General features: G+C 45.5%; 2 protein-coding genes across 2 annotated transcripts in view; both read right to left on the reverse strand.

Annotated features, from left to right (window-relative positions):
- LOC103364854 (probable phospholipid-transporting ATPase ID) overlaps positions 1-6,831 on the reverse strand; it is a 13,491-nt gene extending 6,660 nt beyond the window's left edge. The window contains exons 1-14 of the mRNA XM_008292125.1: positions 6,822-6,831; positions 5,145-5,228; positions 4,981-5,039; positions 4,779-4,892; positions 4,528-4,626; positions 4,367-4,428; positions 4,214-4,286; positions 4,059-4,129; positions 3,886-3,968; positions 2,956-3,114; positions 1,384-1,472; positions 554-747; positions 238-446; positions 77-148 (exon numbers count right to left, since the gene is read on the reverse strand). Coding sequence (XP_008290347.1) covers positions 77-148; positions 238-446; positions 554-747; positions 1,384-1,472; positions 2,956-3,114; positions 3,886-3,968; positions 4,059-4,129; positions 4,214-4,286; positions 4,367-4,428; positions 4,528-4,626; positions 4,779-4,892; positions 4,981-5,039; positions 5,145-5,228; positions 6,822-6,831 — 1,378 coding nt within the window. The remainder of the gene's footprint in view (positions 1-76; positions 149-237; positions 447-553; positions 748-1,383; positions 1,473-2,955; positions 3,115-3,885; positions 3,969-4,058; positions 4,130-4,213; positions 4,287-4,366; positions 4,429-4,527; positions 4,627-4,778; positions 4,893-4,980; positions 5,040-5,144; positions 5,229-6,821) is intronic.
- Positions 6,832-9,535: 2,704 nt separating this feature from the next.
- Positions 9,536-16,367, reverse strand: part of LOC103364851 (protein unc-13 homolog B) — a 64,808-nt gene continuing 57,976 nt past the window's right edge. Inside the window, exons 31-40 of the mRNA XM_008292120.1 lie at positions 13,261-13,349; positions 12,979-13,125; positions 12,560-12,683; positions 12,400-12,453; positions 12,175-12,252; positions 11,495-11,642; positions 11,232-11,288; positions 10,950-11,042; positions 10,693-10,852; positions 9,536-10,197 (exon numbers count right to left, since the gene is read on the reverse strand). Of these exons, the coding sequence (XP_008290342.1) occupies positions 9,912-10,197; positions 10,693-10,852; positions 10,950-11,042; positions 11,232-11,288; positions 11,495-11,642; positions 12,175-12,252; positions 12,400-12,453; positions 12,560-12,683; positions 12,979-13,125; positions 13,261-13,349 (1,236 nt within the window). The 3' untranslated portion in view covers positions 9,536-9,911. The remainder of the gene's footprint in view (positions 10,198-10,692; positions 10,853-10,949; positions 11,043-11,231; positions 11,289-11,494; positions 11,643-12,174; positions 12,253-12,399; positions 12,454-12,559; positions 12,684-12,978; positions 13,126-13,260; positions 13,350-16,367) is intronic.

The raw sequence follows: 16,367 nt of genomic DNA on the forward strand, positions 1-16,367 counted from the left end.
ACCGGCGACCTTCTAGCTATGAGGCCACGGTGCTAACCACTGAGACACCTGCAGCCCTTAATACATCATTTCAAACCAAACCCTGGGTCAGTGTTCTTTCTCACCTCTGTTATCTCCACCCTCTGTCCAGAAAAGTCAAACAGCTCCCCTGAATGGAAGAGAAGAACACTTTGAAGTCAAACACATCTTCGTGCGTCCATTCAACTCTGCCTGTTTTACAGAAGCCAAGCTGCTCACCGAAGGCTTTCCCGTTGATGGAGCATCTGTTGAAAACCATGATGTTCTGCGTCAGGGTGCCCGTCTTGTCGCTGAAGATGTATTTAATTCGGCCCAAGTCCTCATTAAGTGTGGTGGTTCTGGCCTGAGCAGGAGTGTCATTTTTCGGGTAATACATCTTCCTGTCCCAGTCGATGAAGAAGCTGTTGCCGAGACGGATGAATTCCACGCTGAGCACAAAAGAGTCGGATGTAGAACCATGAAGCAAACAGAACAGCAGCACCAGTAGCTTTAGTTTTGTTTTCTGGTTTCTTTATGTTCCTCCGCTGATGAGTACCTGACGTAAAGGGAAATGGGCACCACCGTGTTGAGCACGATGACGTAGGACCAGAAGGTGAGGAAGGAAGAGAGACCAGCGCTCGTGTCGTCTTCTCGAGGAAGGAACACGGTGAACACGGAGCCCTCCTTCACCTCCCAGACTGCGTTGCCGACTGTCAGAATGGCGCACATAGTCGCCAGGAAGCCGAAGATCTGAAAGAAGAAGATTCCACACAGCTTCATCATTCAGAGAAAAGCAAATCCGCCTCAGAAAAATCTGGATTTATGAAGTTTAAACATATTATACGTGAATTCAGTGATGTTAAGGTTGTATTTACTCTGAACAAGCTGGATGCGAAAACATAGGATTTGTTTTTACTAGTTTCACTTATTTTAGGACAAACAAGGCTACATGCATGAATATTGATCCAAAATATATATACGTACATATATGAAGAGCTCATTTGCAGAAACACAAACCTCCATCTCCACCAACCTTCACAAACCCACGTTTCCATCGTCTGCCTGAGACAAACTTCACTTCTCTCTGTTTCTGTCATTTCTACTGAGTCAGATCCACTCAGCTTCAGTTTGACTGATTTCATCTCAAGCAAACAACAAAAACACAAGCTGTCTGAACATCTACATGAATGGATTTGTTTCTGCAAAATGAACTCTTTATTTATAGCAAATTATATACAGGATGAACTTTGCTTCTTATCTCCAGTGTTTTGAAGATTCATTCATTCATTGAAGTGAGTTAATTGTCCAACACATCTAAACATGCTTTTCCCCTCCAGCTGAAATGTGCCCGTGTAGTTTTGTGTACTTGTGTTTGCAGAAACTCACACACAGCACCAGGATATTCATCAGGTGGTCGATGCTCGTGCGTTTGAATTTTGTCTTCCCGCTGTTCTGCATCAGTTTGGTGTCGGGACCTGGAGAGGGTTCACATGCATGGAGATGAACTTTCAGCATCTCTGGGAGGCGTACTAGCGGGTATTGCTAGTTAACAGTAGTGGAAGAAGCTGTCAGAGGCTCTCCTTAAGTACAAGTACCAAGACAGCAACGTAGAAGCACTGGACTATGAGTAAAAGTCCTGCAGGGAAAAGTCCGACTGAAATGAAAGTAGTATCAGCCAGAGTGTTAGAGAGTGCTGCGTTTGCCTTTAACTGTGTGTCGTATAGGATTATATATACTATAAATGATTATATATACTATAAATGATTATATATATTATAAATGATTATATATACTATAAATGATTATATATATTATAAATGATTATAGATATTATAAATGATTATATAGATTAGAAATGATTAAATATACTGTACATGGATGTATGTAGACAGATGTAGTGGAGGAGAAAGTACAACATTTCCCTCTGAAGTGAAGCGGAGCGGCGCGACAAAGTTGCATAAAATAGAAATACTCAAGTACATCCAATTTGTACACAAGTACTTGAGTAAATGTACTTAGTTACCTTCCACCATTGCTCGTAGGAGCTGGTCGCTCTGCTTCAGACGGGTTTTGTGTGAATATTTTGCATTTAAACTCATAAAGCTGTGCATTGAGCTCATGTTTTCCTGTCAGCTGGGAGGTGGACATGAAGCTTTCATATTCAAAGCTCCTCTCAGTTACTGGACGTTAACTGGATGCCGGTCCATCATTTGCCCGGCGGCGGCTCAGATCTTAGCATTTGCAGCAGAGCGACTGGGTCTACGGGCATCAGCCCTTCACACGTCTTTATTAGCAGCCACCTGTTCATGTGCACTGTTTCTATTGCCACTGCTACAGGTCAGTCATGTGAATGTCCAGCGCCCCCTGCAGGCTCCTCACAGACATGACTGCTGGACCTGCATCCTCTGAACTGTATCTACAACTTGTTCCCAGCATCGGCTAACGTTACCTACAAGTTCTAACAATGTTTGAAAGGAAACATTTTGTTCCAATGTCCAAAGAACATTTTAAGGACATTAATCAGTTTAAATAACGTCCTGATGAAGCTAAAAGTGAACGAAGAGCGAGCGTTTTAACATTCAGAGGATGTCTGGAGGACGTTGTCAGATTCTTTCCATGACAACAAAAGAAGAACGTTCTCACACAAACATTCAGAAAATGTTTTAAGAAGACAGACTGTCTTCAATAGGACGGCAGGGCGGGCTATTTCTCCTGCAATATTCCAGAAAGTTCTTCTAGAAAATACATAATAGGAAAACAAAGGAAGTCTTCAGAGAACTTTGTCCTTCCTTTAAGAAGAACATTTTGGAAACTAAAAGAAAACTTCTCTCTGAAAACATCACTAGAGCTTTGCAGAATCCTCTCTGGACAATTCCTAACGCTAAAGCTGGGGTGTCAGACCAACCTTCATCCAACCACAGCGGACACCTGCACCTCCGTCAGCAGCTCACAGTTTACCTCCAAAGATGACCAGGCCGAAGCACCACTCGGTGTTCCTCAGGGTGCAGCCTCTGAGCAGCACCTTGTCGTTGTCCAGGGAGTACACCTGCTTGTCCACCGTCAGCGCCCCCTTGAACTTGTCCAGCCGGTTGTTGGGAGGCTCACATCTCACCTCGCCTGGAGAGTGTCAACAAGTCAGCGAAAAGTAGTAATAAGCAAACAAGTCAGGGTTAAGGTAAACAAGTAAACAAGTCAGGGCTACGGTCAACAAGTAAACAAGTCAGGGCTACGGTCAACAAGTAAACAAGTAAACACATCAGGCGCTGCACTGCAAAAAGTAATTTTTTATTTTTTTTGACAGTGGTTAAAAGGACTGGCTGATGTTCCAGATGTTCCAGATGTTCCAGATGTTCCACATTTCATTGAATCAGATGGAATCCAGTCAAATTGAAGGCATATTAATTAATGTGTTAAAAAGGTGCTCAGACATGAAAAACTTTTGCTACTTTGTGCGTTTATAGCATTCTGTGGTAAAAGAACACATTTATTACGATACTTAAATAATCTAAAATTCTTATTATTTGACAGATATTTTCTGTTTTTTGAACATATATACTAAAGATGAAGTGGTGCATATGTCTTCACTCCTGTTATACAGACTGATAATATGTTAGGGTCAGCTGTCCAGCTCCTGCCTCGTAGTTCACACAGCTAATTAGGTGTTAGTCCCTCCATTAATAATCAGATTAATAACCATTGTTCTGACATTCGGCAGTGCTCTAAATCCCAGAAGCAAACTGCCGACTGTAACTGGAATGACATGTTTCTGTTCCCGTTGATGTCTGTGCTGTTCCAGGATCTGGGTTCTTCTTGCCCACAGCGGTCCTGCTGAAGGGACCTGACTTCACTTCTGAACGGGCTAAATGTTGTCTGGGCTCATGTTCTCACCTTTGAAAGCGCCCAGCACTTCGGTGGAGTTGCCCATCTCTCCGGTTACAGTCAGGGCCTGTTTCACCTTCAGGTTGGTTTCTCTGGGGAGACGAGAGGACATGAGAAGGATGCGACTGAAGGGAAATCCAAGACAGTGAGAGACAGCAGCCGTCAGCCACGTGCACACTCACCCGTCTAATTCAGCTGTTTCCACGTAGACCAGATTGAGAGGCTCGCTGCTGGACAGCAACAGGAGGTCGGCCTGGGAGATGGGAGGGTTTGGGTTAGGTTAAGCACAAGGCAGAACTGACGAGCTCGACACTCTGCGTAGCATCTCTGCACTTACTGTGACAAACTGATTGTTCTCCAGTTTGATGATGTCCCCAACCTGCACGTTCCTCCATTTTTCTTTTTTCAGTCTGTCAGAACAAGAATGAGATCAGAAGAACTGTACAATTTAAAGCAAGCGCGGCCTTCTGTGATGTGCTGAGTGACTCACTGCCCATCCACCAGGACGTCCACCTTACGGTTGTTCACTTGTTTGTCGCTTCTGTGCCTCTTCTGCTCAGTTCACAGGAAAAAAAATAGAAGATTTGCTTAGATGTTGATTTTGTTCCATGACAGTTAGAGATGTTTTCTGTCTTTAGAAAGCCGGCTCACTATGTCATCGCTGGCGTCTTTGACACCTGTTATGGACAGCACCAGAATCAGAGGGACGGCGGTGGTGAACCAGGACAGAGAGGAGACTCGAGGGATCAGCTGTCGACACACAAACACACCATCATCTGTTGGATAATTCACTATATAACAAAAAGCATTTACTACACTCATAGGCCTTTAAATCACATGACAACCTAAACCACAGCAGCCCTACAACTCACGCTGCCACACACACAGAGACAAACGTCTACCTGAAGGCAAAACAGGAAGAGGAAGTAGGCGTTGGCGAGCCTGGTGAACTGCTCGAACAGGTTGAGTGGCAGGAAGGTTATGATGTTGTATTTGGAGGTCTTGATGGCGTTGTTCTGAAGCAGAGGAGAGAGAAGTCATTCAGTATTCAAAGGGCTCATCGAACTAAAAGGCCGTGAGCGTGGTGACCGAGGAGCTGCTTACGGTGTATCTGAAGGACCCGTTGAAAGTTCTGTCGTTGGCGCGCAGGTGTCGCTCCTCCTCTGAGAGGAACCAACAGGAGACAGATTGTAGGAAAATCAACTTAAAACGCTGAAGGAGCAGCTGGTAGCAGCACCACGAGAAAGAAGAAGAAACGCAGCTCTCACCTTTCTTTTTCTCTCGTCCGAGCAACCGGCGAACGTACGTCACGACTGATTCCATCTTTAGCTCAGTTTCTCCATATTTCACACCTGAGAAAGTGCATTTGTGGTGAGTTAGGAAGGCAGAGAGTGATTTCTCCATAGTTGGTCTGTAAAAAGGTAGCAGCTGAAAGGGGAACTAAAGCCTAACCCACTAAAGCCTGAAGGAACCGACTCATGTATGGGAGGTTCTGTCTGTGCAGACTCATGACTACATTGGGAACAGAAGGCACAGAAGTGAGATTTAGATGAGAAAAGGACGGACAGAAAGAAACCAAACAAAGAACAACAGCTCAACTCAATCAGTGACTTCATTAAGATTTTATCGTGTGAATTTAAGGCTGCAGTTAATTATTTGCTTCCATAATTCTGCCACAATTAAGCTAAACACAAAAAACGGCACCAAAAGCTCTTCATCTTGATGCTTTGCTGCACAAAAGAGGTCGAGGCAAAAAAAAAAAGCCTTCTGTCATGATCGGGATACAAGATCTCTGAATAATCAGCATCATTCCCATTATCACAGTCCAGTAAAAGCAAGATTAACCGCAGCAGTGGCCCTGGTTCACCCTGAACGCATCAGGCTTATATTTAACATTTATAGCCTCCTGCAGAGTTTATCTGAAGCTGTAAAAACCATGTGGCCGCTCCCTTCTCAACCCTTGGTACCAGAGTAAACTCTAAGACAGAGAAGCTACAACCGCGCAGATGAAGACGGAGATAAGACGGAGATAAGACGGAGATAGGACCCAGACCGTATGGATCCTCATCAGATTTATTATCAGTCTTCAGCCACCAGGACAGAAAATAAAACAAGGATTTATGTTGGTTTGTTTTTTTTCCTGCATCTTCGTAGGAAAAGTTTTCTGAAGTAGAACAGAGAAAAAGACACGTCCACAGTGAAATAAATGGTAATAAACACATGATAATGCTGCTCCCACCACCCTGGAGACGCTCAGAGGAAAACACAAAGCACTAAAGGCCTCCACCGGACACAACACTGGAATCAGTCTGAGCTGCCAGTCCGAAGTCACAAGGCCTGAAATCCACGTCTAATTTCAAAGGTTCCAAGTGTGAGCTGCTTTTGAACTTGATCCACAGAAATAGTGTCTGAAAGGGAAGGAAAATCAGCCACGTACCTCAAACTGGAATCTGATTTCTGGTGTCCTCCAAGTCCTGCACACACAGACAAAAGAAAGAGAGACGGGAAATGCTGCAAGCTTCAGCCTCCTCTTGCTTCCGCCTCAGATAAAGTGAGTCCAGGCCCCTCGTCTGTGCTCTGCGTGGAACCGATCTAGTCCCGGGCAGGGGAAGGGGTTTGGACCGGGGCCTCCAACCGGATGACAGACAGCATGGACGACAGGTGAAGCGCTGGAGTGGTGACGGACGCTGGAGGTTTCAGGTTCACGCAGGGAAGAGCTGGGATCCCCCAACAGCTCCCAGCAGCTCAGGCCTTGAGCAAACAGTGTGCAGCGATCTTTGGACCTGGATGGTGAGTGTGTGCAGGAGTGGAGGGCAGTAAAACGACTATAAAGGTGAGGGACTGCAGCCAATCAGAGCCGGCGTCAGGCCGTGATCTGGGCAGTCAGGTATGTAACACACCCTGCGATGGGCGCGCATGCTCCCAGCGGCCAGGTATCCTCTCACCTTCATCCATTCCTCGAATTCAGCTCACGTTTTGTCTCTTTCAAACGTCAAAGAGGATAATGTGGGTTGTTAGAAGACCTCCTGAGTTATGACAGAATAATGTGGCCTCCGGACTGATGTGAGCATCCAGGTGCTCTCAGAAAATGGAATTTAATACCTGAGCTGGAGCACAAAGCGCCGCCGTGTCGTCCAGGCGACCTCGGCGTGAACCGCTCACTAAATTACTTATTGTGTTCATGTGTGTGAGCAAACACAGGCATGAAGCGCACCGCGCAAAACATCCTCCCAACAGGACAACTAAAGCAATAAAGAGCGTTCCGTGATGCAAATGAATCATCTGAGTGGAGCTGCAGGACGTCACCACTGAGACAAACAGCAGGAGAAAAGTCTCATTTCAAACTTATCAGAAAGTTTGTCAGCGCGTCAGGATCTTGGTTTTGGTTTGATAAGCGTTGACTCTAAAATCAGTCAAATAAAAAACAGAATAAATCAGCAGCAGAAGTTGTAGCTGCTAAAATACTTTTTAATGAAATAAAACTAAGAGTTCACATTTCCTCGCTCTCTTTTATTTTTAATGTATTTTCAATTTTCTGCTCTTTTTCAGGCTTTAATTTTAAAACAGTTTTTCTTGTGTAGTGTTATTACGGTGGTCTGATATGAAAGAAGATAGAAAAGAAGGTTAAAAACATAAAGACAACTAAAGCAGCCGTTCTTTATTCAAAGCACAAAACTGAAACTCTTTTACTAAAGTCTGATTTTTCAGAATCAATTTCTATTGAACGCTTTCATTTAAACACGACATTTTTTTCTTTTTTATAGTTATTTCCTTTGTTCCATATTTTAGGGGGAAACAGGCCTTTAATAAAAGCTGCATGAAGCCGTGCAGTCATTTTGTGCACCGACAGATACTCCATTCAAAGCCTAGGTTGAGGCGCTAATTATGCATCAACAGGAGAAATGTCAGAACATGTTTAGACTCCGTTGTCTCATGGTTAAAAAAAGGAAATAAGATGAGTAAATAAGTTGGTGCTCATCTAAAAAGAAAGAAAAAGAAAAAGACAGTGGTTTGTGTCAAACACCAGGCGTGAATCTAAAACTATTGGACCCTGAAACCGAAGACAGCAGATGTGGTTTCATTACTAATGGATCCGATCCCGCTGATCAATCGGATTAATCACGCGCTTGACTTCAACTGAGAGACACTGGTCTAGTGAAATAAAAGCAGGTCGGCACAGTTACGTCTCAAATACTTTATATAAAACTGGTGAGCAGGAATGTTTCCATGGTGACAGCAACAATACAAAGAAAACAGCACAAAGAATGCAGATACCGTGATATACTGTTAACTATTGCAGTGGTTCAGTGATAATGCAAGGGTCAACAAATGTAGAAAATATGTAATAACAACAATAAAAAAAGCTCAAACGTGAACACTTGGCACAAGGAATGTGTATCGTACAGGACGGCTATGAAACGTGTGCCCTCATCAAACAACCGGCTATTCACAGGGTTCATACATGTAACAGAGACGAGTCTGGTTTTAGTGGCTTCTTCACGCTGACGCTTCATATCAGACCCACATCCGTCCTCCATCAATATTTACCTTCTGCTAAGAACAGACTGAGCGACGTGCAGCGTTACGGTGCTCCTCAGACATCATCCAGAGCCAGTAAAGACAGTTCAGGGAGACATTTAAAAAGCAGAACAATAAATACAACAAAAGAAGAATCCACCAATACGACATCATGTCATCAGAAGTAGAAACGATAAGGAGCATCACTTGGGAAACTTACTGACATCATCATGGACAGTCAGTCATTATTACTGGGAGCCAACACAAGGATAAAAAATAAATAAAAAAGATATTTCATTCGTTGTTTCACAAAGTAAGGCCACACATACAAAGAGCAGAAGACAACAGAGCAGGAAGATGTATGTAAACCAGAAACACTTCAGCCTCCTCACAGCTCTCGTCCAAATGTTCAGATATTTATTGTTTTGGAAGAAAGAGATGTCACCTGAATGTTCAACATGTAAGACTTCTTTTTCACTATAGATCAACAATTCTGCAAGTCAGTTATCTCTTTTGCAAGTCAAGGACACAGGCTGCCAACTCTGAGATGGATTCTATTGAAACCCTCGGTGGTCTCTGGTCTGACTCGGCGTCTCGTCGAGTGAAGACGCCGGAACACTTCAGGGCAGCTCTCATTCAGACGTGTGCAAACTCTCAGACGCACCGATCCGGCGAAGATGCTCGTTTCCAGCAGTAAACATCTTTAAATCACAGGATTTATAAAGCAAAAACAGACCAAAAATAAATACGTATTAGTGTATAAAAAAATAAATAAAATGGCTTCACCATCATGACCACACACGAGCCGAGAGCTGTGGATGTCGCTGACCGGGACACGCCATGCTCTGTGATGAATAAACCTTAACTTCATCTTTTCTGGACAAACATGAGAGGAAGTCAACATGGCAAGGCACACGTTTAACTCATCGACCCTTTTACATGAACAGGTAAAATCAAGGGCTGCTGCCAGTAGAAAAACCAGCTGAACATGATTAACTTCATTCAGAAGACTCCTTGGTGAGATCGACCGCACGGTATTTTCACGTTTACTCAAACCGTCACAGCTACAGAACAGGACGGGGTGACTTCACACGTTCACGGTTTGCGGAGTGTAAGGCATGAAGCGTTGGCCGCGGTTTGAGGGGGGTGGGGGCTATTGCACAACAACACCAGGGAGGTGAGGTGGGGGGCGCCTGGCATCCTCTGCTCCCTCCAGGCTCTGGCGTGCTCGCTGTGCCTCCAGCTGATGAGGAACGGGGTGACGAGGAGGTTAGGTGGTCCAGCCGGTGAGACAGCTTCAGGGGCTCCGTGCTGTGCAGCAGCTCACTGGGTGATCTGAGTGTTGGAGGACGTGACGGCGTGTCGGCGAGCTCGGCAGAGCGCCACCAAATGGTCAACAGCAGCTAAGACACATCAAAGGTCGAAGAAGGAGTCGGCACGGGCCTGTTCTGGAATAATCCCTGCCTTTGAACACACACAGGCTTTCTCTTATTCGACTGATTAGAAAGCCTCAGTCCTCATCTGCCTTCCTCCGCCGAGCGACTCTCCGACTTCAGCTTCACGAACTCCTTGGCCACGTCGTCGTTGGAGCGCTGGGAGAGGATCCGCATGACCGTCAGGCCCTTGTCGTCCATGTGTATGCGCTGGCCCAGCGGGCACCAGCAGGCGCAGTTGCCCGTCTCCATGACGTCCTTCAGCTGCATCACGGCCAAACCCACCACTCGGTCAGCGCGGCCGAAGCAGTAGTCTTTGACGCAGGTCTGCAGCTCGTAGCACTCGAAGCCGTTGACGGAGCCCAGGATGCTGTGGAGCAGAGAGTTGAATGCTGTCAGTTATCCGGCAACACAACAGGAGGTCAGTCAGCCCAAAGCTGCAGGAAGCTAGAACTGATGTTTGAAAGACGCCCTCTGTCTTCCATGTGCACCCATTTACCTGAACAGAGCAGTTATAAAGGACAACAGAACTACAACTACCTAAAGTGTGCTAAACTGCAAACCAGCACAGCAGCTTCACTGCTACCGATGTGTGACTACAAACTGAAGGTCCACCTCTCCTGTGGAGTCCAGTGATATGGTTTGTTCAGGGCCGATATCGATCACCATTATTGGTCATCAGGAAAGACCAATAACATATTTGAAGCGTGAGAAACGACGACACAGCAAACATGATCACAGACAACAGAAAGGAAACTGGAAGTAGACATGTTAGCGTGGTCAGCACTGACGAACCAAAAACCAACAGTTGCTTTTTTCTTTGTTCACTAACTGCAGATTTACAGAAGCACTTTGCTGCACTCACAAGTGGAAGGTTTCGTTGAACTTGGGAGACCAGCTGTTGTTCTTGGACTTGGTCTGGAATTTGCGTTTCTTGTCAGCGAGGTGCGGCCCGATCATGGTGATCTCCACGAAGGGCCGGAACATACCGGACGTCTGCCATTTCAAATCGCGGGCCACCACAACTGTTACAGGACAGACAAGGTGTTGAGCCCGATGAGCCAGCATTGCCTCGAACGTCACCTTTCTAGAAAACATCCGTTTATTAAAAGTCAAACTGACCTCTCACAGTAACTTTCCGCTCTCCACTGGAGGGATGAGTGTGCAGCTCGATGTGAAGGGACACCTCGCCGATGGGATTGTCCACGCCTGAGCCTAGTTTAAAGCAAAGCCGGACACATGCAGCGAGCTTACATTTGGTCACATACAGACGGAAAACCTGTGATTTATCATGCAGAGTCAGAGCGAGAGGGGATACGGGGGGAGATGCTGGACTGACCGATACACAGGGGGAGCGGGTGGGGAGGGGAGGAAGGCGGGCACATTGATTTGAATGAAACCTACCCCTGCTGGGCTGTACTTTTTCATTGGGAGTTAACCTAATACCCTTTCCATTGTGCACTGGCACAGAGGCAGCACAGGAGATAAAGAGAAGACAGCAATAATATGTCAACACGTTCCAGCATCAAAAACACTTTCAATACTCACAACACAGTGTCAGAACTAAAAGAGGGACTGCATGTCATACATGCACAGCGCCCTCTGCTGGTCCACTTTGGAAAAGACTTTCCTGTCTGGACCTCGGAGACTCAGATTGTCTGAAGTACCTTGTGCATGCTGTGAAGTCACAAATGTCTTGATGAGGGTGTCCGTGGTCTGAGTGTAGAGGGACAGCGCGTGACGCAGTGACGACAGCTCCGGACTCTTGTCCAGAAACGCCTTCTTCAGCCCGTTTCCTCCTGCATGGAAGTATTGCTGCAAAGGAAACCGAGGGGGAATCAGAGCATGAAGGAACAAGTGGAGGTCTCAGATATCTGAGAATATGAAGAAATATTTCAGAGCAAAAAGCTGCTCTGGTTTATATTGTGCAGGTTCTGATGATTTAGAAAAACGCTCTTGATACTGAGGTGAACTGAACAGTGGACGATGAAAACAAAATCAGCATCAAAATGGGCCTGAACTAGACTTTAAATGACCACGTAATCAGTCACAGCACGGTGCTCTAACCCTAAATACCCTAAATACCCTATCCCTAAATACCCTAACCTTAAATACCATAACCCTAAATACCCTAACCTCTCAACCATGTTCCTGCCAGCTTGATGATGTTGTTTTTAAATTACCCTAAATACCCTCACGTGTTGCGCTCTGTCGTCTGCAGTCGTATGGTCCAACCCGCTCACACAGCCTTCCTGCCCATTTCATTAATGGATGAATAGTTGATGAAGCTAATCCGACCCGTCTGCTCTGCATCCTGATGAAACCAAAACCTGTGCTATAAACTGACCTTGATCGTGTCCAGTGCCACGTCCATGACAGCACACTGCCTGGGGGACAGGCTTCGAGCCTCCCCCGCCATGTGATCCTGCACAGCCCAGGAGTGAGCAAAGACACCAGTTACTCATAAAAATAGATTTGCTCCCTCTCAGTGGGCGCCTCAGAGGCTGCAAACACTGAAGCCCAAATGCAGGCCGTTTAATATGATGTGAAATGTACAGAAGTGTGGTGGTACCTTGAGTTTGGAGAGCTGACCCAGTTCTTTTGCAGCTGAGAATAACTGTGCTCCCTGGAGAAGGAAACAGAGAACTCACAGCTGCTACTCCACCTCTCTCGCGTTTTTGTACGTACAAGTCACAAAAGTCAAAAGCATGAAGAAACGCTGCGGTACTCACAAAGGTGTCGTTGCTCTGTGGCAGCACGATGGTCTTCTCCAGGTTGCTCATTACAATCCTCCACAGCTCCTTGAGCACACGCTTCAGCACGGTCTTCTCACAAACGGTAGCAAACAGCGTGAGCCTGCAGACATGCAGTGGAACACATTAGCCACAAGAAGTCAGGATTTTATTCTGCAAGATCAAATTCAGGACACAGGAAAGAAAAGCTCACAACGTCTAAGCAACATGAATTCAAGTTTACGACAGTCGAGAGCCAAAACACATCCGAGTGACGTGGGAGAAATGCTCTAAACACGCCTCAGATAATTAGTCCATGTTTATTTCTTTCAATTATTAAAGACCACAAAACAGCCTGTGTTTTACTTGAAGAGACTGCAATGTGTGGAGAAAACACAGTCTTTAATAGATCCACTCACTTTCCATCCAGGAAGTCCATGAGCGGCCGCAGCATGTTGTCAGAGTCGCCGTCCACCTGAGCCTTGGTGTTGGCGTTGAGCGGCCCCTTGATCTGGTACAGCAGCGACGCCATCTGTCGCATGCAGTCGTTGATGCGGCTCTGGAAACTAGAGTGGAAGAAAATGATCAATGAACAGAAACCGAACGAGAGGTTGCAGAATGAATTCTATAATTAACTCTCTTGCAAACGTAGCCCGCTGTGGGACGAATCAAGGCGTCTCTTATCTGTTGTGGACGGGTACCTGGTCCCGAATGTAATGGTGAGCTCGTCCAGCACGTTGTTCAGCTTCACTTGCAGGTCATTCAGTAAGTCACTGGCCTCCGAGTCCATCTGTTCCAAAGAAGACAAGACGGATATCCAGAACGGGTTCAGTGTGAGTCGGACCGAGGCCATGTGTTGCATAAACCGCAGCAGAGTCCAGAAATGAGTTTGAAGAAGGTTTTACAAACTTTGGAAAAAGAACTCTCCAGTGTATCTGCCAGCATTCTGCTCTAAATGGAGAAGCTGGAGTCCTTTAACAGCAGCTCACAGAAAGGTTTCGTATCTTATTTGCAGCTTTTGGTCAAAATACCTCAAATTACCTCTGAAGCTCTGAAAGCTGCACTTCACAGCAAAGACGCCAGAAGCTACAAATGGCACTAAGATTTTAACAAGCGCTACATCAGGTCATTACGAGGAAAAAAAGGAGCACATCAGCCCACAAGCGTGTCGTGCTTTGAGGACTACCAAAGGGATGAATCAGCTGGTCCTGTAATGATACGCTGCTGCAGCCCACAAACGTCCATTAGACACAAAATGATGGAACTTGCACACATACATCTGAGCGAACCCACCTTCTTCCCAGCAGTCTCCAACTTTCAAAGACAGCACATCGGGGGGGAAAAAAAAGTTCAGTATTGCAGGAGATGTGTGTGGTACAAGGAGACAAGCACATGGTGAGGAGGGAACGAAGATCACCTCCAGTGTACCTCAGGTATACGGAGGCATCATCTAAATAAGCACTGCCTGCAGGGGAGCGCATATGGATGAGACGGCGGTGCGGCTCATTAACTCAATGATCCAATGGCCTTTTGATTCATGCCTTGTCAGGGCCATGTAGCACCATTAGAGGGGAGAACCTGGGGAGTGTTTGCTACACGGCACAGAGGGAGGGCTTCGGGGAGAACAAAAGGCAGCTGGGAATGGACCGAGTTCTGTTCTGAAAGCGCTGTATGTGTTTCTCTGCTTATTTGTGCGCACGGGGAGGATTAATATGCACAAAGACTCACCTTTTTATCTTCAAATGCCATTTCAGTCTGGGCCAGCACAGACAGGTGGAGGTGAGATAGGAGAACTGTTATTTAGCATTTAGGATTTTTATTCCTATTAATTGGGAAACTACAATGGTGGAGGGCGATGGCAGCAGGTTGAACAGGTGCCTACCTTTTCTACTGGTGCATCCATCTTTATTGTGATGGGAAGGATTGTTTAAAGAGATAAATAAAAAAAATGAATACATTTGGACAATAGCCTGTTTGTTATTAAAAGAAACATGAATCTAGAGAACGTTCCAACACCAGGTTTCTCTGTAAGCCAATTAAAAGTAAATCAGAAATGCTGCAGTTTTTCCAACTTGAACATGTGTAGAGGTGGCACCCACCTTCTCCGTGTCAGGCTGTCGCCAAGGAGGGAACAATTACAAAGAAAACACAAATTAAAGAAAAAAGTACAACAAAGAACACAGATATAATCATTCAAGGGGGATGTGAGAGCGTTTTGAGGAAGGGCAGGAAAAGCCACTGAAAGGAGGTGAAGAGTTAAGGTGGAAATCTCCGTAGCGATGGTCAGAAGGAAACACTGAAGTCCACCGTGATGATCAGGAGGGTGTCGTGTTGAAGGACTGATTGTGACCGGTTATGGTGCTGGGACTTATTAGAACGGGGAAACGCCACAATGACTTGAAAATGAATGACGCTGAAGCCACTTGGAACAAACCTCCGCCTCTCTATTCTCCCCTTCCTCCCCTACTTCCTCTTCTTCCTCGCTCTCCTCAAACTAGGAGTCGCAGTAAAAAGACAACACGCATAGAAAGTTTGTACGTCTTTGGGTGCCTCAATTTTGGAAAAAAAAAGAAGATTTCGAAGCAATGTCTTATTTCATGTCCACAAGTAGTGAACTGAACATGTGAGTATATGCGGCCATGTATCACAGAACATGTACGCATATACGGTGGACTTGCCTGCCACGCCAGCTTACTGTTGTTGAGCTAGAAAAGAGAGAAAACATGGCTGTGCTTCAGTTTCCCAAAAACACAGTAACTACTGTGCATGTTTAGCCAAAGAGTCCAGACCTGTCTGTTCAATAAAGACATTAAAAGAGCTTCATCAAGGAGACGCTAGCTGGGCAGACAGCAGCTTGGTTTTGGTTACTGGTTGATTTTTCATTAAATATCACGATGTTAACCTCAGAATTGGTTAAAGACAGAAGTAAAAGTCCCACATGATCGGTTAATGGACTGAGAGAAAGGTGAAACTTTGATGGTTCTCCGTGTTTTAACAGCTCCTGGCTCTGATAAATGGTGTAACTCTGGTCATCTTTTAAACATGACATTCCTGGTAAACTCTTCTGGGTTCTGGGCTGAAAGGGTTAAATCGAACACTTACAGAAACTTTATGAAATCATTTACTTTATTGTCAATAATGTCATTTATTATGTTGGTTTCAGCAAACACATTGATTTATATTCGCCACTGAGTTAAATAAACTTGTTGCACCAACACTGAGCAGATGCACCATCACCTAACCCTCCATCACTAGACCTGAATAGTTGGTTCCTTCCATGGTAACAAGCTAATAGGAAAGCTAATAAACACACTGGTCTCTTTCACCTCCTCCACACTGTGATGTGATGCTTTCGTTATCATCGATAAAAGACAAATGAATGTGATTTCTGCAAACCACAGATAAAGGCTAAAATCAGTCAGGAAGGAGCAGCAGCATGTGAATTAAAGGCCAGCTCAGTGATGGCTGTACGCACATGAAGCCTTTGAAGGAAAGTGCCACATCGTTCTTCATAATGTGCACCTTGGTGTTTAATTGGATTGTCTCTACGTTATGGTCTCCTGTGAGGGGAGGAACTGTCTCTTCATCTACCAAAGCTGACTGGAAAATTTGCAAACGATGTTCTGAAAAGACACCTCTCCTGTTTGATTCATCATCAGCGGTGGCTGTTTCCCCTCCCGTACGCTGGCCAGGACTTCTAGAGGGTGCTGGTACGGTTCAGCAGGTCCACTAAAGAGGGCACTGGTACGGTTCAGCTGGTCCACTAAAGAGGGGACTGGTACGGTTCAGCTGGTCCACTAAAGAGGGG

Source organism: Stegastes partitus, unplaced genomic scaffold, assembly GCF_000690725.1.
Source record: "Stegastes partitus isolate 25-593 unplaced genomic scaffold, Stegastes_partitus-1.0.2 Scaffold786, whole genome shotgun sequence".
Taxonomy (NCBI): Eukaryota; Metazoa; Chordata; class Actinopteri; family Pomacentridae; genus Stegastes; species Stegastes partitus.